General features: G+C 57.5%; 1 protein-coding gene across 4 annotated transcripts in view; it reads left to right on the top strand.

Annotated features, from left to right (window-relative positions):
• Kdm4b (lysine demethylase 4B) overlaps positions 1 to 19,785 on the top strand; it is a 75,711-nt gene that overhangs the window by 3,623 nt on the left and 52,303 nt on the right. For all 4 annotated transcript variants that reach the window (XM_059251781.1, XM_059251779.1, XM_059251780.1 and 1 more), the window contains exons 2-5: positions 4,601 to 4,765; positions 9,263 to 9,438; positions 9,783 to 9,897; positions 14,512 to 14,705. In XM_059251781.1, coding sequence (XP_059107764.1) covers positions 4,625 to 4,765; positions 9,263 to 9,438; positions 9,783 to 9,897; positions 14,512 to 14,705 — 626 coding nt within the window. In that variant the 5' untranslated portion in view covers positions 4,601 to 4,624. The remainder of the gene's footprint in view (positions 1 to 4,600; positions 4,766 to 9,262; positions 9,439 to 9,782; positions 9,898 to 14,511; positions 14,706 to 19,785) is intronic.

Genomic DNA, 19,785 nt, shown 5'->3' with positions numbered 1-19,785 from the left:
CTGGCAGCCCTGGACCGCAGTTCAGTCAGAGCTCATGTCACACTTCCGCTTTAATCCTATTCTGCCTCCTGCCGCAGCCCTTCTGAGCGTCACCTGACACCTGCTCTGTGCCTGCTCTGAGCAGCTATAGGGAGTGGCCCAGTGTGATGGCGAGGGCCATGACCCTTGTTCTTGTGCTGGTGTGTCCAAGACGTTGTCTTTTATTTCCTCCTTTAACAGACAAGAGTGTGGAAGTGGCCTAGGCCTTCATGGTCAGGAGCTTGCCCAGCAATTCCCTTCACTCTGGTGGCTTCCAGCCAATCACCCGGGAGGGGACATGTGGACGCTGCACTTGATCTGCATTTGAGATGCTGAGGCAGGAGGATGGCAGGGTGGGTCCTTGCTGCAGAGAGCAACCTTGCTGTCTTCTGGCTGTTACTCCTGTGGGGGAGCCAGGGGGTCTGTTCATGTGGCTTGTTGGCCTGGATGTCCCACGTACTTTCTGTAAACATGGCAGGTCCCTACAGTTCCCTGGCAGCATTGAGTATTGCTCTTGGGACTGCACCACCCCTCAGCTGGCCTCAGGGAGTGCTTAGTCGGCTGGCCTGTCTCCTCTTGGTCCTGTGCCAAGCCCACTGCCCACACATCTCTGTGGCCTGGGTGCCCAGCCTCCTCATCCCAGAAGTTAAATAACAAAGTTCTGAGCCCACCAGCCCCAGCTCTCAGCCCTTGGCCTTGGCCCTTGTGCCCTGTCCTGTCTGTTCCTGCTGTCCTGCAGCCCCGCCGTCCATCCCGCAGCCCTGCCATCTATCCCTCAGCCCCTGCTGTCCTGCAGCCCCACCGTCCATCCCGCAGCCCTGCCATCTATCCCTCAGCCCCTGCTGTCCTGCAGCCCCGTCGTCCATCCTGCAGCCCCGCCGTCCATCCTGCAGCCCCGCCGTCCATCCTGCAGCCCTGCCGTCCATCCTGCAGCCCCGCCGTCCATCCTGCAGCCCCGCCGTCCTGTGGTCTGGCTGACCAAGTGAAGCCCTCAGGCCTCATCCTCTGTGCCTGCCCTTCTTGTTCCCATCTCACCCCCGCTGTTCACTCAGATAAAGGAGGGCAGGGCTGCTAGGGAAGGCTGCATGCACAGGCCTGGGAGGTCCTTCTGTTACAGCATATGGACTCCTTGTGCTCAGGGGTCACGTACAACTGGTACACAGCTGAGGAGCAGGGGAAGTGGGGCAGACAGTTCTAGGGGCAAATCGTTCTCACCTTGCCTGGGCTCTCTGCAGGTGGGACCTGTCAGGAAACCCACTTTCTCCTGCTGTGTGACTTCTGGAGCTATGGGGTAACCCCAACATGAGTCTAGCCACACTCCTGAACCAGGCTCAGGGAGTCATGGCCACCTCCCTGCTGGGGACTGAGCTTATGTTGAGGAGCCTGTCAAGATGGTGGCCCAGGCCCATGGCCAGCCAGAACTCACCAGAGTTTGGGGTGTCACCCAGTGGCCTGACCTCCAGCAGTAGGGACCTTCGGGAGCAAGTGGGGTTGGGAACCCCCCCTCACACTTGGGGGACTGGTGCCTTTAGTGCCACTGGGAGGAGCGTGCCAGCCTCCTGTGCTCCTCTGTGTTTTCCTAGGATGCTGACCAGGGCATAGAGCCTGTGCTGTGCTGGCCTCATGGTACCGTCCATTGCTGTGCACCTAGGGGCTCAGTCCAGGGCCTGTCACTGCACTTTCAGGACCTTTGGAACCCAGCCCGTAGCTCCTTAGTTTTGCCCTGGGGGACTGTTCTGGGGCTTGTGTAAGGTGGGACAGGTGTGCACAAGCAGTGGGGTGCAGGTGATGGGACACGGCCTGGCCATTGCAGTGGTCCTCTGTGGACAGACCCTGCTCCACAACCAGCCTGGCCTGAAAGCGCTGGTCTTGACATGTGCCCCTGGATAGTGGGAGCAACCTCCTGTAGGGTGGGGTGAGTCTCAGTAGACTGCTCCCTCTGAGCTCTGTTTAACCGACAGGAGGCAGAGAGGGCACTTTCTCTGTGGGCAGTAAGGAGCTGTTGTCACTAGGGGGAGTCAGGGCGCTTGCTGTTGGGCAGCTGGCATGAGGTGGCTGGGTGTCTTCTCCCTCCAGCCCCCAACACACACACTCTGAGGCTAGTGGGTTCCAAACCCACTAGCCACAGCTCCCAGCTCTAGGTTACTAGCTCTGCCTGGGCTGCTAGGCTCCTTGCTCCCAACTACGAGGCTATTAGCTCTGCCTACCTCAGATTTTCAAAACAAGTGGCACCTGGCATACTCATTGTGCTGCCCATCACAGGCTTTGGGGACCTCCATCTCTGTGTGCACCCCACCAGCTTCTGCAGCTGGTGGCTATAGACATGGTGGCCGCTGCCCCATATGGGGATCCTCAGGTGGTGCCCTAGTCTGTGGTGCGTCTGTATGGTAGCAAGTGAGATGTCTGGCCCTCCTGGGGACCCTGGAACACTCGACTTGCCAGTTTGTCCAGCTTCTGGTGGCATTTGAGCCCTCGGCTCCTGCCTCCCTTGTGATGACACTGCCCAGGTAGCTCTGGCTGATCCCTGTCTCTGTCCTTCCTCCCGTCTTAAGAGTCCTTTTCTTTGTGTGCTGTTCCAGCTGTAGGGTTAGGCTTCCCGGGGAGTGGCATCCCGTCGTCCCTAGTTCTGGTCCACACCTCCGCTGTGTCTCTCAGAATAGCTCGAGGGATCAGCTGTAGCCCTAGCTCTCTGCTGATTCTTTGCAGCGGGACCTTCACGATCTCAAGTCCTGGGCAGGAAGATAGATGCACCTACTGCTAAGGCTGGCAGCTTGAGTTCCATCCCTGGTCACACACGGTGGGAGAGACAGCTGACTCCTGCAGCTTGTCCTTTGACCTCTGCACGTGTGCTTGGACAGCACTGCCTGCTGTGCCCTGGTCCTGCTGCCCCTTCTGTCTGCAGTGCCCCCTTGATGGAGTACAGCCCTCAGGTCCCATGCCCATCACAGTCGCCCACACAGGACCCTGGTGACAACCTGGTCTTGGCTGGCCATGCAGGCCTTGAGCAAGAGACAGGCAGGAGGAAGGACTGCTGTGTGCTGCCCCAGCCCAGGTGGACGTAGTCCCTGGGAAGGAGAACTGTGTGAGAGGGAGGAGGTGGGTGCAGGAACCCTCATCATACAAGGGTGAGGAGTCAGACCCTGGAAATGCCCTGTGTGCCAGGGCTCAGCAGTAGGTCATGGAAGAGGAACTGTACTGTCTTCGTGTCATCCAGAAGACACACAGTGCTCCCCCGTTGAATGTGGCCTGCTGGGCAGCTGAGGTGGACCCTGTCCAGGGCCGAACTCTGCTGGTGGCTGCTGTGCCCTCCCATGCTCCTCCCACCTGCTCACCTGAACACTGAGGCACACCAAGGCTGTTGATTTCTAGGCTGTGAGGTCCCCGAGGACATGATTCCTTCTGACCATCTCCCCCAGCTCTCAACTCTGCATGGGGTGGTGGGATGGCAGGTAGACATTTGGATCCTGGGCTCAGCAATTGATGTGAGGCTGGTGGGGACAGTGGTGGCCCTGAGACCTGCGGTGGGTCAGATCTCCAGCAGGATAGCTTCTAGTCTGTGGCTGGGGCCTCCCCTAGTGCCCTTGGACTGGAGGACAGTGTCTGACAGCCCCTCTCCGTAAACCATGTCCTAGCACATGGGACTGTGGTTCTGAGAGCTGTGTCCACTAGAACCCCAGGGCACCCAGGTGTCTGGTACAGCCCTGGGGCTCCCAGGTGGTGCAGCCTCATTTCTATCCAGAGCCCATCAGGGCGGTGGCCTTTGGGTGCCTGGCCACCAAACCCTGGCCTAGATCTTTTCTGTGCCCATCAAGCCCTGCACTCCATTCCTGGGCATGTGCTGCTACCTGTCAGTCACCCTGGGAAAGTGCGTGAAAGCTAGGGGTAGGGGAGATCTCCAGGAGGAAGGGACTCTGACAACCCTTCTTGGACCCTGGGCTGCAGGCTATGATGTGGTCTCCCAATGAGGAGAGGTCACGGGCTGAGAAGGTTCCTATATATACAAGGGGCAGTGAGGAGACCGGCTGTGCTGCCTCCCTGCAGCATGGGTGCTCCCAGCATCTGTGACGTCCCCTCCATGCTGGCACACAGGTGGTCGGTGCTAGCTGTGGCTTGAGCTGACTCATGGGTTCCCTGAATAGCTTGATGGATTCTAGGCTGTGAACAGTTAGCCCCTGTGCACAAGTGGGACATTCTCAACCTTCCCAGGATGACCTCATGTGTGCACAGGGCTCCTGGGTGGATGTGGTGACCACAAGGCCACAAGGTCCACATGGAAAGAAGGTCCTTGCTGAGGACAGTTCTGCATTCTAGGGGCCTCTGGTTAGAAAGCGCGCAGCTTCTGGGACCTGTGCGTTTAGTCAGCTGGGGTCACTTGGGTGCTCAGGCTGGTGGGAGTGACGGAGTCCTGTGGTTTGCTGGCAGGCCCCAGCTGTCTGCTGTTCCCCTATTGCAGCTGGGGGTGCTTTCGTTGCCTCTGAGGGAACATCACGGTGGTGATGGCAGGGCTGTGGTGACGGCAGGGCTGTGGTGACGGCAGGGCTGTGGTGACGGCAGGGCTGCACTGACTGCTCTTCTCTCACAGGTGTGGCTCTGCATCGCTGCAGTCATGGGGTCCGAGGACCACAGCGCCCAGAACCCCAGCTGCAAAATTATGACCTTCCGCCCCACCATGGATGAGTTCCGGGACTTCAACAGATACGTGGCCTACATCGAGTCGCAAGGTGCCCACCGTGCAGGCCTAGCCAAGGTGGGTCATGCCCTCCCAGTCTGCTTTGTGCCTAGACGCCTTGTCACTGCCGCTCCAGCCTCTTTACATTCACAGAGGCACCAGGCTCTGTGTGGGTGCCTGGACCAAAACAGGGCACTCATGTTCCTAACCCTAGGGAGCAACCCAGCCTGGGTGGGACACAGAGCCTGCTGCTGTGAGGGATAGGGCTACACTAGGCCTAGGACAGAAGGCAACCCAATGCCTAGGGGCAGTGGTGCCAGGAGACACCTTTAATTCCTGATTAAGTGGCAGTGACCCAGAGAGAGAGGGAGTATAGAGAGTCGTGTGTGTGTGTGTGTGTGTGTGTGTGTGTGTGTGTGTGTGTGTGTGTGTGTAGTCATAAGGCCTTGCATAGTAGAGTATGCTTGACATCTACAGAAGGGTGTTGGGGTCACCTTGCATCTTTTTTTTTTCTTTTTTAAAAAAGAGCCAGGTACTGGTAGTGCATGCCAAGAAGCAGAGGCAGGCAGATGTCTCTATGAGTTCGAGGCCAGCTTAGTCTACAGAGCGAATTCCAGGACAGCCAGGACTACACAGAGAAACCCTGTCTCAGAAAACAAAACAAAATGTGTGTGTCTGTGGGTGTGCATACATGTGTGTGTGTGTGGTGCATGTTGGAGCCACAGCAGTTTTGAGCCTCCTCATGAGGTGCTGGGCTCTGAACGGTGAACCAGCTCTCTGCCTCTTGCTTCATTTCTTCTTTCTCCTTAGCACTGGGATGTGCCAGGTCTCCCGTGTGCTCGTAAATGGCCCTTCCAGGCCTCTCATGTGCAAGTAAACGGTACTCCAGCCTCAGGATTTTTTCTGAAACCACCCAGGCACTAAGAGGGCAGGCCAGCACCCTCACACCTGGCCTTGCTCACGGGACACGTGAAACAATTGCTTGTGGGTCCCCACATGGCCACCATGCTGTCTAGAACACCTGGTTCTCTGGAGTTGAGCCAGCACCCCAGAATGCCAGAGACAGTCCAGAAACCCCACAGGTGGCAGGTGCCTGTGGAACTCTATTCCCAGGCAGACGATGGGGCTGGATAGGTAACTGCACCACCAAGCCTGAGCTTAGTCCGCCCAGATCCACACACTAGGAAGAGAGCTAACGCCTGTGAGTGTTCCCCTGACCGCCATGTGCGTGCACATCCATGCGCACCCGTGATAAATAAGCCAGTAAAAAAGCCGAGAAGGCACACGGCCGTCCTCAGGGCAGCAGTGCCCTCTGAGGAGGCAGGCCTCCTGCCAGCCGCCGCCCCAGCTCTAAAGCTGTTGAGCACTGTCCCCTCCTGAAGTTCAGTGTCTCAGTGAGCACCTTCCTTGTGCAAAGCTCAGGGGCTGGATGGGGCCTGGACCCAAGCTCGCAGGCCTTAGGCTGTGTCTGCCCTCCCCTGTGTGGGGCTTCCCCATGGCACCGCCCCACTGCCACGTTGGTCTGGTGGCTCTCATCCTTGTGGCCTGGAAGCACTTAATGACACGCTCATAGTGTTCCCTCCTGTTTTGGCCTGACAGGTGAGTACAACAGACTAATGCCTTTCCCCTGCCCTGCCTCTCTGTGCCTGCATGTAGGGACCCAGCTAGCCTGACTGGTACACACCCATGTGCATATATACGGGTATGCAGCCATTTGACGTGTGCGTGTGCAGGCCGGAGCAGAGTGTTGGGCGTCTTCCGCTCTCACTCTTCCGCTTCTGCCTAGAGACAGGGTCCCACTGAACTGGAAGCTCACCAGTCTGGCTAGGCTGACTGTCAGGCTGTCCCCATCTGTCTCCCCGTGCTGAGGTCACAGGTGTGCAGCCCTTTACATGGGTGCTGGGGATTTGAACTCAGGTCCTCAAGTTTTCAGAGCAAATGTCCTTACCCATTGAGTGTCTACCCAGCCGTGTGTGTGTGTGTGTGTGTGTGTGTGTGTGTGTCTGTCTGTCTGTCTGCACTCCTGCGCATATGCCACCTGTAGACTGCCTCCAGGCATTTTACAGTCCTGGGGTTGGCCTTGGGTTTCCTGTGGAGGATGCCATTGCTCACAGATACTCTTGTCCCCAGCCTCAGCTGGAGTCTGTCATCTCAAGGCTCTTGAGCCGTTGTTTTTGAGCTGCAAGTTCCTACCCCTTCCTTTCCCCCCATGGCCACAGATTGGGTGACATGTCCTACCGTGAGCCCCTTCCCCTGCCTGCAGCGCCCTTCCACCAGAGGCCATTGGTCACCGCCATCGTAGACTACCCTCTGCTTCTGCTGCGGTCCCTGCAAATGAGACCATGGCATCTTTGATCTGCCACCTCCTGCCACAGCCTGTGCAGGTGCAGCTTCCTCTCAGGCATTTCTAGCATTGAGAGTGCGCCCGCGTGCACATGCGTACTCGTCCATGGCTTTGTAGGGCTGCTGCTCTTCCTGTGTTGGTTTCTGGCCCTCCCTTCCTCTGCCGCACCTTGTCCTCGGGGACCGTGCTGCTCAGCCACACCTTTGCATCCCACTCTTTTGCCTGCCTGTCTGAGTGGAGCCATCACACTAGGTTGTGGCTCAGGTTCCCTGTGACTTTGGGGATCTGTGGTACCCATGGGAGAGAAACCTGGGGAGGCTGACTCAGTCTGAGCACTGGGCACACATGTGCAGCACAGCACAAGCACACACACCTCCTGCCTTCTGAGGGCAGATGGACTCCAGGAACTGCTAGGCACGTACAAGCTGAGGGCATGGGGTTCATCAGCCTCAACCATTGTGTGTGTGTGTGTGTGTGTGTGTGTGTGTGTGTGTGCGCGTGTGCGCGCGTGTGCACGTGCGCGTGCGTGTGCGCACATGCGTGCTCAGATGCATGAATGCATGTGCACGTGTTTGTATGTAAGAATGTGAGTATGTGTAGCCAGGCAGTGGTGGCGCACGCCTTTAATCCCAGCACTTGGGAGGCAGAGGCATGTGGATCTCTGAGTTTGAGGCCAGCCTGGGCTACAGAGTGAGTGGTCCAGGGCAGCCAGGAACCCTGTCTTGAAAAGAGAGAGAGAATGAGTGTGTGTGTGTGTGTCTGTGTGTAAGAATGTGTGTATGTGTGTCTGTAAGAATGAGTATGTGTGAATATGTGTGTGTGTGTGTGTGTGTGTGTGTGTGTGTGTGTGTGTGCGCACATGTCTGTGCTGGGAGCTTTTCTGGCAGCACAGCTGTCCCCACCACCTCCACAGGATCTGTGAGCCCCAGAGCTAAGAGGGTGCTTGCTATAGGCAGTGAGAACCAGACTCACCCAAGGGTGGGGAGTGCTCTGAGTATGTGCTAGGGTGCACAGACCAGGGCTTCCTGGCTGCTTGGTAAACGCTGGGTGTGAAAGCCTTGGAGGTGCTGGCTTGGGGTCTCCTGGAGGTCAGGTTCCTTCCCATGGGGGCCAGCAGGAAGCTCAGTGGCTTGTCAGAATGGCTGCTGCCCCGTGGCCACCTCTCACCTGCCACTTGTTAGCCTTATATGAAGTGCGGTCTCAGTCCCCCATCCCCACCCCTGCGTCCTGGCACTGTGGACATGGAGCTGGCTGGTTCTCTGGGGGCTGTCCTGGGCACTGCAGGGTACCGAGCAGTGTCCCCACCCACTGCAGAACAGGATGCCCTCAGTGCGTGTCAGCCACAGGCATCCCTAGACATGAGCAGAAGCCCCAGCTGAGACTTCCCTCCCTGCATGCAGCGTGGGAACTGGAGTTGCTGCCTGTGTGCCTGTTGAGTCCATGGGGACCACAGGTGACTTGAGCCATCCGAAGCTGTCAGCAAGCTTAGAACAGTCCTGTTCTAGTGGCCAGAGCAGAGAGGGAGGCCTGTGAGGCTTGGTACAGCGGCCCTGAGAGCCGCAGGCCTTGTGCACTCTACCTCACCTCAAGGAGGGCTGGGACGGTTCTGATGCTTCCCATCTTTGGGGTGATAGTGCCACCTTCCTGGCCCTGCCTGGCCCTCCCTTGTATACCAAGTGCCGTCCCCATCCCAGTGCTCGGGGCTGGGTTGATGAGCCCTTGTGCCTCAGCTTCCTCAGAGCGGCTGCTTGCAGCCCAGCACCGCTCCGTCTTCCTGGGATCCCAGACTGCTTCTGACCTTGTCTCGTGCACTCCCTTACAGCTTTCGGCCGTGTGTGTGTGTGTGTGTGTGTGTGTGTGTGTGTGTGTGTGTGTGTGCGCGCGCGTGCGTGTCTGCGGTCTCCTGCAGCCAGGGGCACCTGTGCGTGGTAGCAGTGATCAAGAACAGGTTCACGTGTAAGAGTGTCTCAGAATGGGGCCCCTGCTGACCCTTGAGTGCATTGGCTCAGTTTAGAACCACACACACCATGCCCGGCTCAGCCCTGGCTTGTGGCCCAGTACCGCTGTGTCTGCTGCAGTGGGGCCCAACTGCCGCCTCGGCTGCCATGGCTGTCATGGTTATGTGGTGCCTGTGTGTGGCAGCATGAGTCTGGGGGCATTTAGATCTTTGGGGACCTGGGATTTCCTACCCTTGGGCGCTGCATCACCCACACCCTTCTTGGCCCGCACAGATCATCCCACCCAAGGAGTGGAAGCCACGGCAGACGTATGACGACATTGATGATGTGGTCATCCCAGCACCTATTCAGCAGGTGGTGACAGGCCAGTCGGGGCTTTTCACACAGTATAACATCCAGAAGAAGGCCATGACCGTGGGCGAGTACCGCCGCCTGGCTAACAGTGAGAAGTATGTGGGTACAAGCTGTCTCCCTGCTGCTCAGACTCCCCACTTCCTGGAGGCCCAGCTTGGTCCATAGGGCCCCTCACCCCTTCCCTGTCCCCAGGGGCTTCCCTCATCCCAGTGTGTGGCCTGGTAGCCTTCCAGTGGAGGTCCCCCAAGCTTCCTGCTCTGCAAATCTTGAGACCTACAGTCATAACGTGTGTAGACACATGGTCCCCGTGTTCTCTGCTCCAACTGCCCCTGGTTCTGAAGCTCTGGGCCTCTCCTTGCCACAGCCAGCCTTGGTTCTGAGGTGGCTAGAGGGTGTCGTACTGCCTAGAGCCCGATCCGAGCTGTTGTGCTGTCCCCAGGTACTGTACCCCACGCCATCAAGACTTTGACGACCTGGAACGAAAGTACTGGAAGAACCTGACCTTCGTCTCGCCCATCTACGGGGCCGATATCAGTGGCTCTCTATATGATGACGTAAGTGTCTGTGAGTGGCTGCCATTGTGGGCTCTGGGGATGGGAGGAGAGTGGCTATGCTCAGGACCACCCTGACTCCAGTGGCTCCCACCACCTTCATGTTTCTGGACACTGCTTGGCAGGACTGTGCTGACTTCTGGCCCAGGGTGGCATGCTGAACAGGAGGCTACAGCTTGGGCTGGTCTCTGTGATGGTGGGGACTCTGGGTCCTGCCTCTTCTGACTCCTGTGTCTGTGGCCTCGAGGTCTTGGCTACCTCGGCGGTGGCTGCTGAGGTGTGGAGCTGGGAGCCCTTGGCTTGGAGCTGTAGCAGGATCCCAGCTTGGTGGTGACTCCTACCACCTTCACCTGCAGCCTCCCTGCCCGGGCTCAGTTGTCAAGCTCAGGAAGAGGAGCCACCTCAGGAGCCCAGGGCAGAGCCACGTTGGTGCTGGCACCTCACTACATACATGGCTCTGGAAGGTTCTGTTGGTTGATGATGTGTGTGTATGTGTGTGTGCGCACACACAGGAGGCCTGTGGATCATCTTGAATGTCTTCCTCAGACCGTGGTCCTGTCTCCCTTGCTTGTTTTGGAGACAGGGTCTCACTGTGTAGACCAAGCTGGGAGGTATGCTTGCCTCGTGAGTGCTGGGGTTACCTGCTCCACCTTGTTTTTTTACTTTTTTTTTTTTTTTTTTTTTTTTTTGGTTTTTCGAGACAAGGTTTCTCTGTGTAGCTTTGTCCCTTTCCTGGGACTCACTTGGTAGCCCAGGCTGGCCTCGAACTCACAGAGATCCGCCTGGCTCTGCCTCCCAAGTGCTGGGATTAAAGGCGTGCGCCACCACTGCCCGGCATTTTTTACTTATTTTTTAATTCTGTGTGTGGGTGTTTTGCCTGCATGTATGTTTAATTCCCTGGAACTGGAGTACCGCTGATGTGACCCTCCATGTGGGTTCTAGGAACTGAACCCTGGTCCTTTGGAAGAGCAGCCAGTGCTCTTAAGCACTGAGCCATCTCCCCAGCCCCTCACCCTGCCTTATTTTCTGGGGCAGGGTCTCACTGAACCTGGAGCTCACCCGCTAGGCTAGATTGACTGGCCAGCAAACCCTGGGGACTCCCCTTGTCTGTCCAGAGCTGGGATTGCGAGTGTACACTGCTGCATCCAGCTTTCTGGTGGATGCTGGTGGCTGGGCTCAGGGTCTCCACTGAGCTGTCTCCTCAGTGTTGATTGGTTTGTTTGTTTGTTTTTTAGTTGTGTGTGGTATAAGTGTGGGTGTCTATTCTTGTGTGTGTGTGCATTCAGGGACGTGCGTGTCCCGCCTCTATGTTGTAGATCTGAATTCAGGTCACAAGGCTTGGTGGCAGCACCTTCATGCCGAGCCCTCTCAGTGGCTGTGATTGTTCCTAAAGGCAGCCTCACTTTGTGTGGCCTACGTGCCATGCACTATAGCGGTTAAAAGCACAGGGTTCAGTGGGCTCCAGTGTACCCACAGTGATATAGATTCCTCGCCTACCACCCCACAAACAGTCCCCCCTCCCCAGACTGACACCCAGGAGTCCACGTCTGTCTGGACAGTTCTTGTTTTTAGTGTTCCACGTTGAGGTCTCTTGTGTCTGATTCTGGATGTCCTCAGGGACCCTGCACATGAGCGTGTGGAGGGCCACCCAGCATGCCCTTGTCTGTCAGGTGATAGATGTGTGGGCTGTTGCCTACTTGGGCTCTGGGAGGTGAGGTAGCTGTGGGTGCTGCCAGGTCATGTGCTCTGGGCTTTGTTTCTCGGAGGTCCATATCTGGGGTGCCCCTCAGGGCTTGAGAGGCACTGGTGTGTAGTAGTTCCTTTGGACAGGATGCCGAGTCTGCTGGGCGCTCGCTGCTTTCTCTTGCCTCTCTGGAGAAGTCTGTTCATAGATTCTCTGCCATGGGAGCATGTTTCTAGATTACTGAGTTGTGGGGTGAGTTCGTCACCAGCAGGCCATCTACAGCCTGTCTGACTGCTCTGGGAGCTGTCTGTCTGTCCAGTCTTCTTTCCCTCAGTGCTGGGATGGACTGTGGGGCCCTTGTGCGTGCTGGGCCGGTGCTCAGACTCACACTCTTTGTACTCTCTGTTTGCACTTCTGAGTGCCTGGGGCCACAGGCCTGGTAGTTTTCCTTCCTGGCGTGGCCTTACTTGGTAGAGTCCACATAATCCTTTTTTTGCTTCTGTTCTTGGTGTCACATTTAAGAACCTGTTGCTGATTCCACAGACAAGAAGGGTTGGCCTTGTCCCTTTCCTGAGAGTTCAGTGGCCTTGGTCCTCAGTCTGCTGCTCTGTGAGCTGGGGTCAGCCCAGGTTGGTGGGGAGAGCCACCGGCCCAGCATCAGCTACTGGAGAGATGCTTTTACCCCAGGGGATGGTCTGGATGCCAGGGGGAGTTCTAGGTCAGTATTGGTTATGTTGGTTTGTTTATAGGGCTGGTGAGGTGGCTCAGGTGGGGAACGTGCCAGCTGCTGACCTGACACCCGAGTCTGATCCCAGAACACACACTGCCGAGGGAGCCGAAGCTGTCCCTTGACTCCTCATGTCACACACAAAAGAAATAAATGGGGACAAAAGTTCTCTTTGAGACAGGCTTTCTCTATGTAGCCCTGGCTGTCCTGGAACTCTCTCTATAGACCAGGCTGGCCTCAAACTCACAGAGATCCACCTGCCTCTGCCTCCTGAGTGCTGGGATTAAAGGTGTGCGCCACCACTGTCAGGCAACAGAAGCTCTTATAATAGACTTTTTTTGGATCAGTTTTAAGTCCACAGCAAAATGGAGCAGAAACCTCAGTTTCAGGGGCTGGGAAGATGCTCAGTGGTTCAGAGTACTTCTGTTTGTTCAGGGGACCTGGGTTCTATTCCCAGCACCACGTCAGGTGCTTCATCACTGCCTCTAACTCCAGCTCCAGGGCATCTGGCCTGTGGGCGCTGCACTTGCACACACGCACATTCACACTCAAGTAATTCAATAGTTAATGAAAGTCCCACGGAAGTCCCTGCAGTCCCCTGCAGTCCCCTGCAGTCCCCTGCAGTCCCCTGCAGTCCCCTGCAGTCCTCTTGCCTCCCTGCCTCCATTCTTGTTCCCTTTCTACAACGTCTCAGGACTGGAATCATGGCACAGCTTTTCCATTGGCTTCTGTCCTGCAGCCATGCGGGCTTAGGACTCGACCATGTCCTTTCTGACTTGAGGGGTTATTTCTTTCAAGTGTGTATGCTCACCTGTGAATGCGGCTCTCCCAGCCCAGTGCCGGTGCCTGAGGAGGAAGCTGTTCCACAAGTCCTTCTGCAGCTGGTTTCTTTCTCCTCCCTGAGTCAGGCTCTCACGGAGCCCAGGTTGGATTTGAACTTGCTGAGGATGACCTTGAACTCCTGACTCTCCTGTTCCACCTCCTGAGTGCCAGTGTGCTGTGCCCTGTTCACAGTGCCCAGCAGTGCACCCTGTGTGAGCAAAGCCTCTGCTCTCTGATGGGGGAGGCTGTGGGGGTCTCTTGGTGGTTTAGTCTGCTTTACCCACTTCACAGGTGGCAGGAAGGTCTTGGGTATGTGGCCATGTGTTCTTGTCTCTTGGTTTTGGGCTCCCCGATCTCTAGTAGGTGTCTTGCGCTGTCATTTGCGCTCCCGGGGTAGTGCTGCGTGAGATCAGAGTCTGGGCTTAGGCCTGCACCCCGCTCCTGTCAGCCAGTGTGCCGACTTTGTGGAAGGCTCTGTCCACACACAGGCTTCAGCCGCCAAGGCCAGTCCCTGGGCTACATCTACCGCAGGCCACCTGGAAGCTTGTGGCTTGGGCCTCACCTAAAGTAGTACAGAATCTGTTACAAATGAGGAAACTGAGGACCAGAGCAGAGGACTTTTGACCCAGCAGCCATGGGATAAATTCTCCCTGGGAGGCTGTACCTGGGTCCCATTCTTGTAGCCTATGACATGTCCCATGTGGTGACTGTCCTGGGTGGCAGGCAGGGCAGCAAGGCCATTGTATGCTTAGTGACCTGTTGCCGTGCTGCTGTGACCTCAGCAGCCTCTGCCCTCCAGACTTGGGTCTTCGGCCTCTTGGCTGGGGAATGGCCACCTCCAGGGTCACTGTGTGGAGATGCTGAGATGCACCCTGGTGGTTCTGGGATGAGGAGAGGTCTCCGGTGCATGCACCTGAGGCTCCTGCTCTGCCTTAGCTGCAGCTAGCAGTGTTTGATGAGAGCATGCGTTGAGGTGGGGCTTCATCCATAGTTGCCTGCATCCTCCTGAAGTAGTCTGGTCTTGTCTGATGGAAAGTTCTGGAAGGGCTGTCATTTGGGCATGGGTTCACATGGAGACTGCCTTTCTCCTTCTGTGTTACTTAGAGGTGTGGAGGTTACCTCCAAGCTATAGTTTTCCTTGGCACATGCTGGCTTGTAGATTGTTGCCTGTAACATGCTGGGGTGGCAGGTTCAGAGCCTGAGCAGTTCTAGTCTGCCCATGACCCTAGTCCCCTTAACCTCTTGGGATGACCAGCTGGAGCCTGGATACCTGATGCTGACACACCTCAGTAGCCCCGTTCTACCCCAGGTGACTGCAGCCAGGGTGCAGGTGGGCACAGATGTCCTGGGAGGATTCTGCTGACCACACACTTGCTGTCCACAGGATGTGGCCCAGTGGAACATCGGCAACCTGAGGACCATCCTGGATATGGTGGAGCGTGAGTGTGGCACCATCATCGAGGGTGTGAACACACCCTACCTGTACTTCGGCATGTGGAAGACCACTTTTGCCTGGCACACAGAAGACATGGACCTGTACAGCATCAACTACCTGCACTTCGGCGAGCCCAAATCCTGGTGAGTGCCGGGGTGTGAGGTGTGGAGAGATCTGGCCACTAGTGACAGGTTACTGTGGGGCGCCTCCTGTTCCCCCTTCAGGCCTGGGGGAGATATGCTGGCCTAGGACCATGGCTTTGGCGGTACCACGTACCCACATGCAGTCCTGTCATTCTGGGTAGCAAACCAAGGGCTGTGTCCTTGCCTGAGGCTCCGCCATGCTGATCGATGGGGGTGTCACCTGCAGGCCACATCCCAGGGCTTAGTTCCCACTGGACCTGGAGGCGGTGAGGTGCCAGTGTGCCAGCGGCGCTCTTTCTCTCTCTCCCCATCTCCCTGGAGACAGCCAGCCGTCCCCCTGGGCCTCTGCTCGGGGTGCAGGGAGCCCCATTGTTCCCTTCAAGTGCTTTGTATCTGGGGCACTTGCGTGGCTCTTGCAGTCTCCCTGCAGTGTAAGGTGGTGGCACAGGTCTTCCTGGTCGGGGCTGCTGCCTCCTGAACACTGGGGCTCTGGTGCCCCTTAGTTGCACCCTGCGACCACATAGTGTGGTCCTTGTGTCCCTACTGTCCAGCACCTCCCTGATGTTCCAGGTGTGACAGGGACACCTTGTCCTCCACAGGCCTCCCCTGTGCTGCTGCTCAGCTGTGGCCAGGACTGTGTGCCGAGCCTGTGGAGGGCCACGCCAAGAGTGCCCTCTTTGTGGGTGTCTCTGCACTCAGCCCCCAGGCACACAGTCCTCCCCGCTCCAGTGGAGTCGGTGCTCGGCCCTGGGCCGCTCTCCTTCCCTGGAGGACACTGCTGTATGTGTGCCTCCCACGTGAGCCCTGCGGCCAGCCATCGCCGAGCTAAACCGAACCAGGGCTGCCCGGGCAAGTGAACCCCAAATACTGTCCCTCTTTCTGACTTTCTCGTGTCTTGTGTGAGTCCCAGCACTGTTCCCTCATAGTTACAGAAGTGAGACACCCCCGAGGTGTTGTGTCTGCCACTTCCTGGTTCCCTGGGCCCTTAGGGAGCGCTGCACTCTGCTGCCCCAGGGTCAGAGGCCCTGTGTTCCCTGGCCTGGGGCAGGACCCTTTCTCCCAGTCTGCTTCTGACCCCCCTGCCTGCCTCTGAGGGCTCTGTGGTGACACTGGTGATCCAGGACAGTCCCCTGTGCATGGGGAGGTGATCTCCCACAGTCAGGGGGGCGTGGGCAGCACTCTGCCAGCCCTGGCTCTCAGCTGCTTTTCCTGTTGCAACAAAATCCTCTGACAAAGGCAACTAGCAAGAGGAAGGGTTTGCCTTGGCTCCACCGTCATGCCGGGAAGGTGCTGAGGCAGATGGTCACATGACAGGAAGGGGACCAGATGGGTGCTGGTGCAGCTCCTTCTTGTCTCTGGTCCAGGATCCCAGCCCAAGGGATGGCGCTGCTCACAGCAGGGCAAGTCTTCGCTCCTGGAGGCCTGTCTCTCAGGCTTCTGGATCCTGTCCACTAGACAGATAATGCCGCCCAGTGCACTGGTCACTGTGGGCTCCTGCTGGGCTGTCTAAGCTGTGCATACCACCGATTTCTGTAAGTTCAACTGACAAGATCCCTGTTTGTGGAAGCCTGGTGTTAACAGTGATAGGCTGGGTGGCATCTCATGAGCAGCCTAGACTGTGCCCTCAACCCCCAGGGTGGCCCCTGGCCTTTGATGGGACTGTCATCTATGTACACCTGTCCAGCCAGGTGATCCCCCCATGGTGCTCTGCTACTACCTGTGTGGAGGGCAGCTGTGGCAGCTGCTACCTGGGCTCCTGGGATCCCCTGAGAAGTGATGTGGCAGCAAGGACCAGTGGCCTGCTCCTTGTGGCTGCATTGTCCTGCAGGGCTAGGGACACCCTTGGACACAGACAGCTCACGGGTGCTCCTGCTGCAGATCCCCACATGTGCACAGCAGTGGCCTGCATGAACAGCTGTTTGTATGTGAGACTAGCATGTGCTGGGACCAAGTCCTGCTCCTGGTGGCCACTAGGTGGCACTCCCGCCCTTCCGACGGGCAGCCATTCCCTGGCTCCCAACCTAGCTACTCCTAGGTGCTGTACCCAGCTCCCTGGCTGCCTGTTGTGTTGGGGATGGGGAGACAGCCCCCTTTCTCCCTCAGAAAATAAGAGTGGAGAATGAGAGCTGCAGGCCGGCCGGCCAGGGCTACATGCTGTGGCTACAGCTCAACCAAGCAGAGACAGAGAAAAAGAAACCAGGCCAGCCCCTGGCGGGAGGCTGAGATGGGACCTGACTAGCACCCACTGCTTAGCTTCAGAGAGACCCCTGAGCTGCCAGGAGCCATCAGAGTGGCCAGTGAAGTGGGTGCCAGCCCCAGAGAGACAGGCTGGTGGACCTCTTTGGGACTAGAGCATCCCTAGTGTTAGGAAGCACCTTGGCAAAGACAGTGAGAGCCATGCTGCCTGAGGGTGGCGATGGGCCATGCCCGGCCACATGGCCCTGCAGCCTGTGAGGCCTGGAGCTTCCTGAAAAGTGATGGCCACACGTGGACAGCTGTCTGTGGCGGGAATCCACGCAGTGTGCCACAGGCTGGCCCTCTTTTACCACCAGTCACCCATTCCGCACACTGGGTGCAGGTCCCTGTATCCTGCTGTGACTGGGGGTGGCCATCAGGGCTAGTAGTGAACACATTGGCCACTTGTTTGGGGACAGAAAGCGCCGGCAGAGTTCAGCCTTGGTCTTGGTGAGAGAGGCCCTGTTGCCTATAAACAAGGGTCTCCTACTGTGAGCGTCCGCCCTGTCACCCCCCTCCCATGGCAGGGAAGGGTCTTAGTTAGCTCTCTGTTGCTGCAGTAGACACCATGACCCAAAGAAGCTTGGGAAGGAGGGCTGATTCTGCTTACCCATTCTAGCAGTACTCACTCCATCATGGCAGGAAGTCAGGGCAGGAGCTGATGCCGAGGCCGTGGAGGGTGCTGCTGACTGGCTTGCTCCCCATGGCTGGCTCAGCCTGCTTTCTTACAGATACCAATAGCACCAGGGATGGCACCTCCCACAGTGGGCTGGGCCTTCCCCCTCTGATCATAATCAGAACACCGTCCCACAGGCCAGTCTGATGAAAGCATTATCTCAGTGGGTTGGCTCTTCCAGGGCAATCTAGATCTGTCACATTGACAGCTGACCATTACAGGGTGAGACCGGACCCATGTATCCTTGGGGACACACAGACCAGGTGTGCATTTGACTTGGGTTCTCCCTACCAGGCTATGGGCCCCAGAAAGATAGAGCTATATCTGTGTCCCTAGCTCCAGCAGGGACCTCAAAGGGGTCAGCACTACTCGGGTCCTTGTTATACCATTGGAGTTAATACATTCTCCCTCTTGGACATGTGGATGCTGCTCCCTGGATACGGCTTAAAACTGGGGAGTCCCCACTGCTGAGCCCTCTGTCTCCCCCTGTTGTATGACAAGAAAGAATTTTCCCGAGGAGACCGGACACACACGACTACTCACCAGGTAGGGAGCCCACAGCAGACCGAAGTGCAGACACCACCAAGTCCTGCTAGTGAACGTGAGTTTTCCTGGGGTCACTGACAGGCATATGGGTGAGGGGAGACAGCTGTGTCACCAAGGCCCACCCCAGCATGGGTGACGGCTCACAGAGCTGGGAACCTGGAGTGTATTACACAGCCCGCAGGCCACAGGACAGGCTGGAGAACGTGGTGCCTCAGCTGGCCTCAGCCTCTTCCAGGCAGCTGGGCTTCCTGAGGGGACCCTCAGCTTTTATTGTTCATTCTGGTGGGGAGGGGCCTAGTGAAACTGGTCGGTTTCAGAGACTTCCTGGAGCTATTTTGAGTTGCTTACCTTCCTGTTTAAAGAGCCTTCCTGCAGCATGAAAAAGGCTTCAATCCCAGAGGAAATTATTATCCCACCCCCATCGGAACCTCTAGTGTGGGCTGTGTCTGCTTTGCATCAGCACCATGATGGGTTGTGGTGCATGAGGCTATCTGCAGGTCCCAGCATTTTCTGAAGCTTCTCTGGGTTTGTTGCTGCCTTGGCTGATGTGATCCGGGTCAAAGGACTTTGAAGGTGGTGGGGGATGCGCTGCCCTGGGCAGGCAGAGTAGAGAACCCCAGGCTCTGTGCAGTCCCCCAGAAACGGTTGCGGCAGGTGGAGGTGGCACTTGGAGGTGGGGTGGGTTCTCATGCCTTCCACAGAAAGCTGTTTCTGTACTGGGGTCTCTGGAGGGGTGGGCACACATGTGCGGCTGCAGTGTGGCCCCTGCGGACAGGGCCTTGCATGAGAAGTGAGGAGCTTGCACTTGCAGGGCTCCCGGTGGCGGCTGCTCCTCCTCCTCCTCCTCCTCCTCCTCCTCCTCCTCCTCCTCCTCCTCCCTGGGTAATCTGTGGCCACTGCTTAGTCAAACCCTGGGCTCTAGCCTAGGGAAGGTCACCTGCATCACCACCTAAGGCCCGAGGGGACAACTGGACCTGTTGGGGACCTACCCTGTGTCACCTGGGGTGGTACTGGCTTCTGAGTGCCTTGCAGTCCCCATCCTCAGGGACCAAAGATGGTCCCTGCACCTCACCGTAGGCATGACCCTCTGCAGTGGTCAGCTGCTACCAGGTTCTTCTGACCACCAAGCCAGTAGGAGGCAGCTTGGCTTGCAGTGGTTGGTTCTCATCTGGCTTACGTCAGGTGACCCTCCCCGTCCTGTTTCCACTGTGTGACGCCTGTGAGGTGTGGATGCTCTCCACTAGGGAAGTGTCAGGTTGCTGCTTCCACCTGAAGCCAGTGGCTGTGATGGTGGCCGCTGGGGGAGGCTCTTCCCTGGTCCCTGCTCTGCCACTCTGCCCTCTCCAGAACACCTGGCCATGGTGCCTGTCCTCAGCTGTCCTAGGAGTTCTGTGAGAGGCAGAGCGGTCTGCAGAAGGAGCCTCCCCTGAGGGTGACAGTTGTCCCATTGGCTACCCTGGGCTGGTAGAGCCTGGCAGCGGGCTCTGGCTGTGTTGCTGGTGCACCTAGTATGACTGTGGCAGGGAGGATCTTTCTCTACCCAGTCCACATCTCAGTGGTGGCCTTGGCCTCTCTGTCCCAAAGATGCAGCCAGCTCCATGTCCCCTGACCTGTCCTGTCTCA

This window comes from Peromyscus eremicus, unplaced genomic scaffold (assembly GCF_949786415.1).
Source record: "Peromyscus eremicus unplaced genomic scaffold, PerEre_H2_v1 PerEre#2#chr22_unloc_1, whole genome shotgun sequence".
NCBI classification, from domain to species: Eukaryota; Metazoa; Chordata; class Mammalia; order Rodentia; family Cricetidae; genus Peromyscus; species Peromyscus eremicus.
The sequence above is the reverse complement of the archived record's forward strand: the minus strand, read 5'-3'. Positions and strand labels throughout refer to the sequence as shown.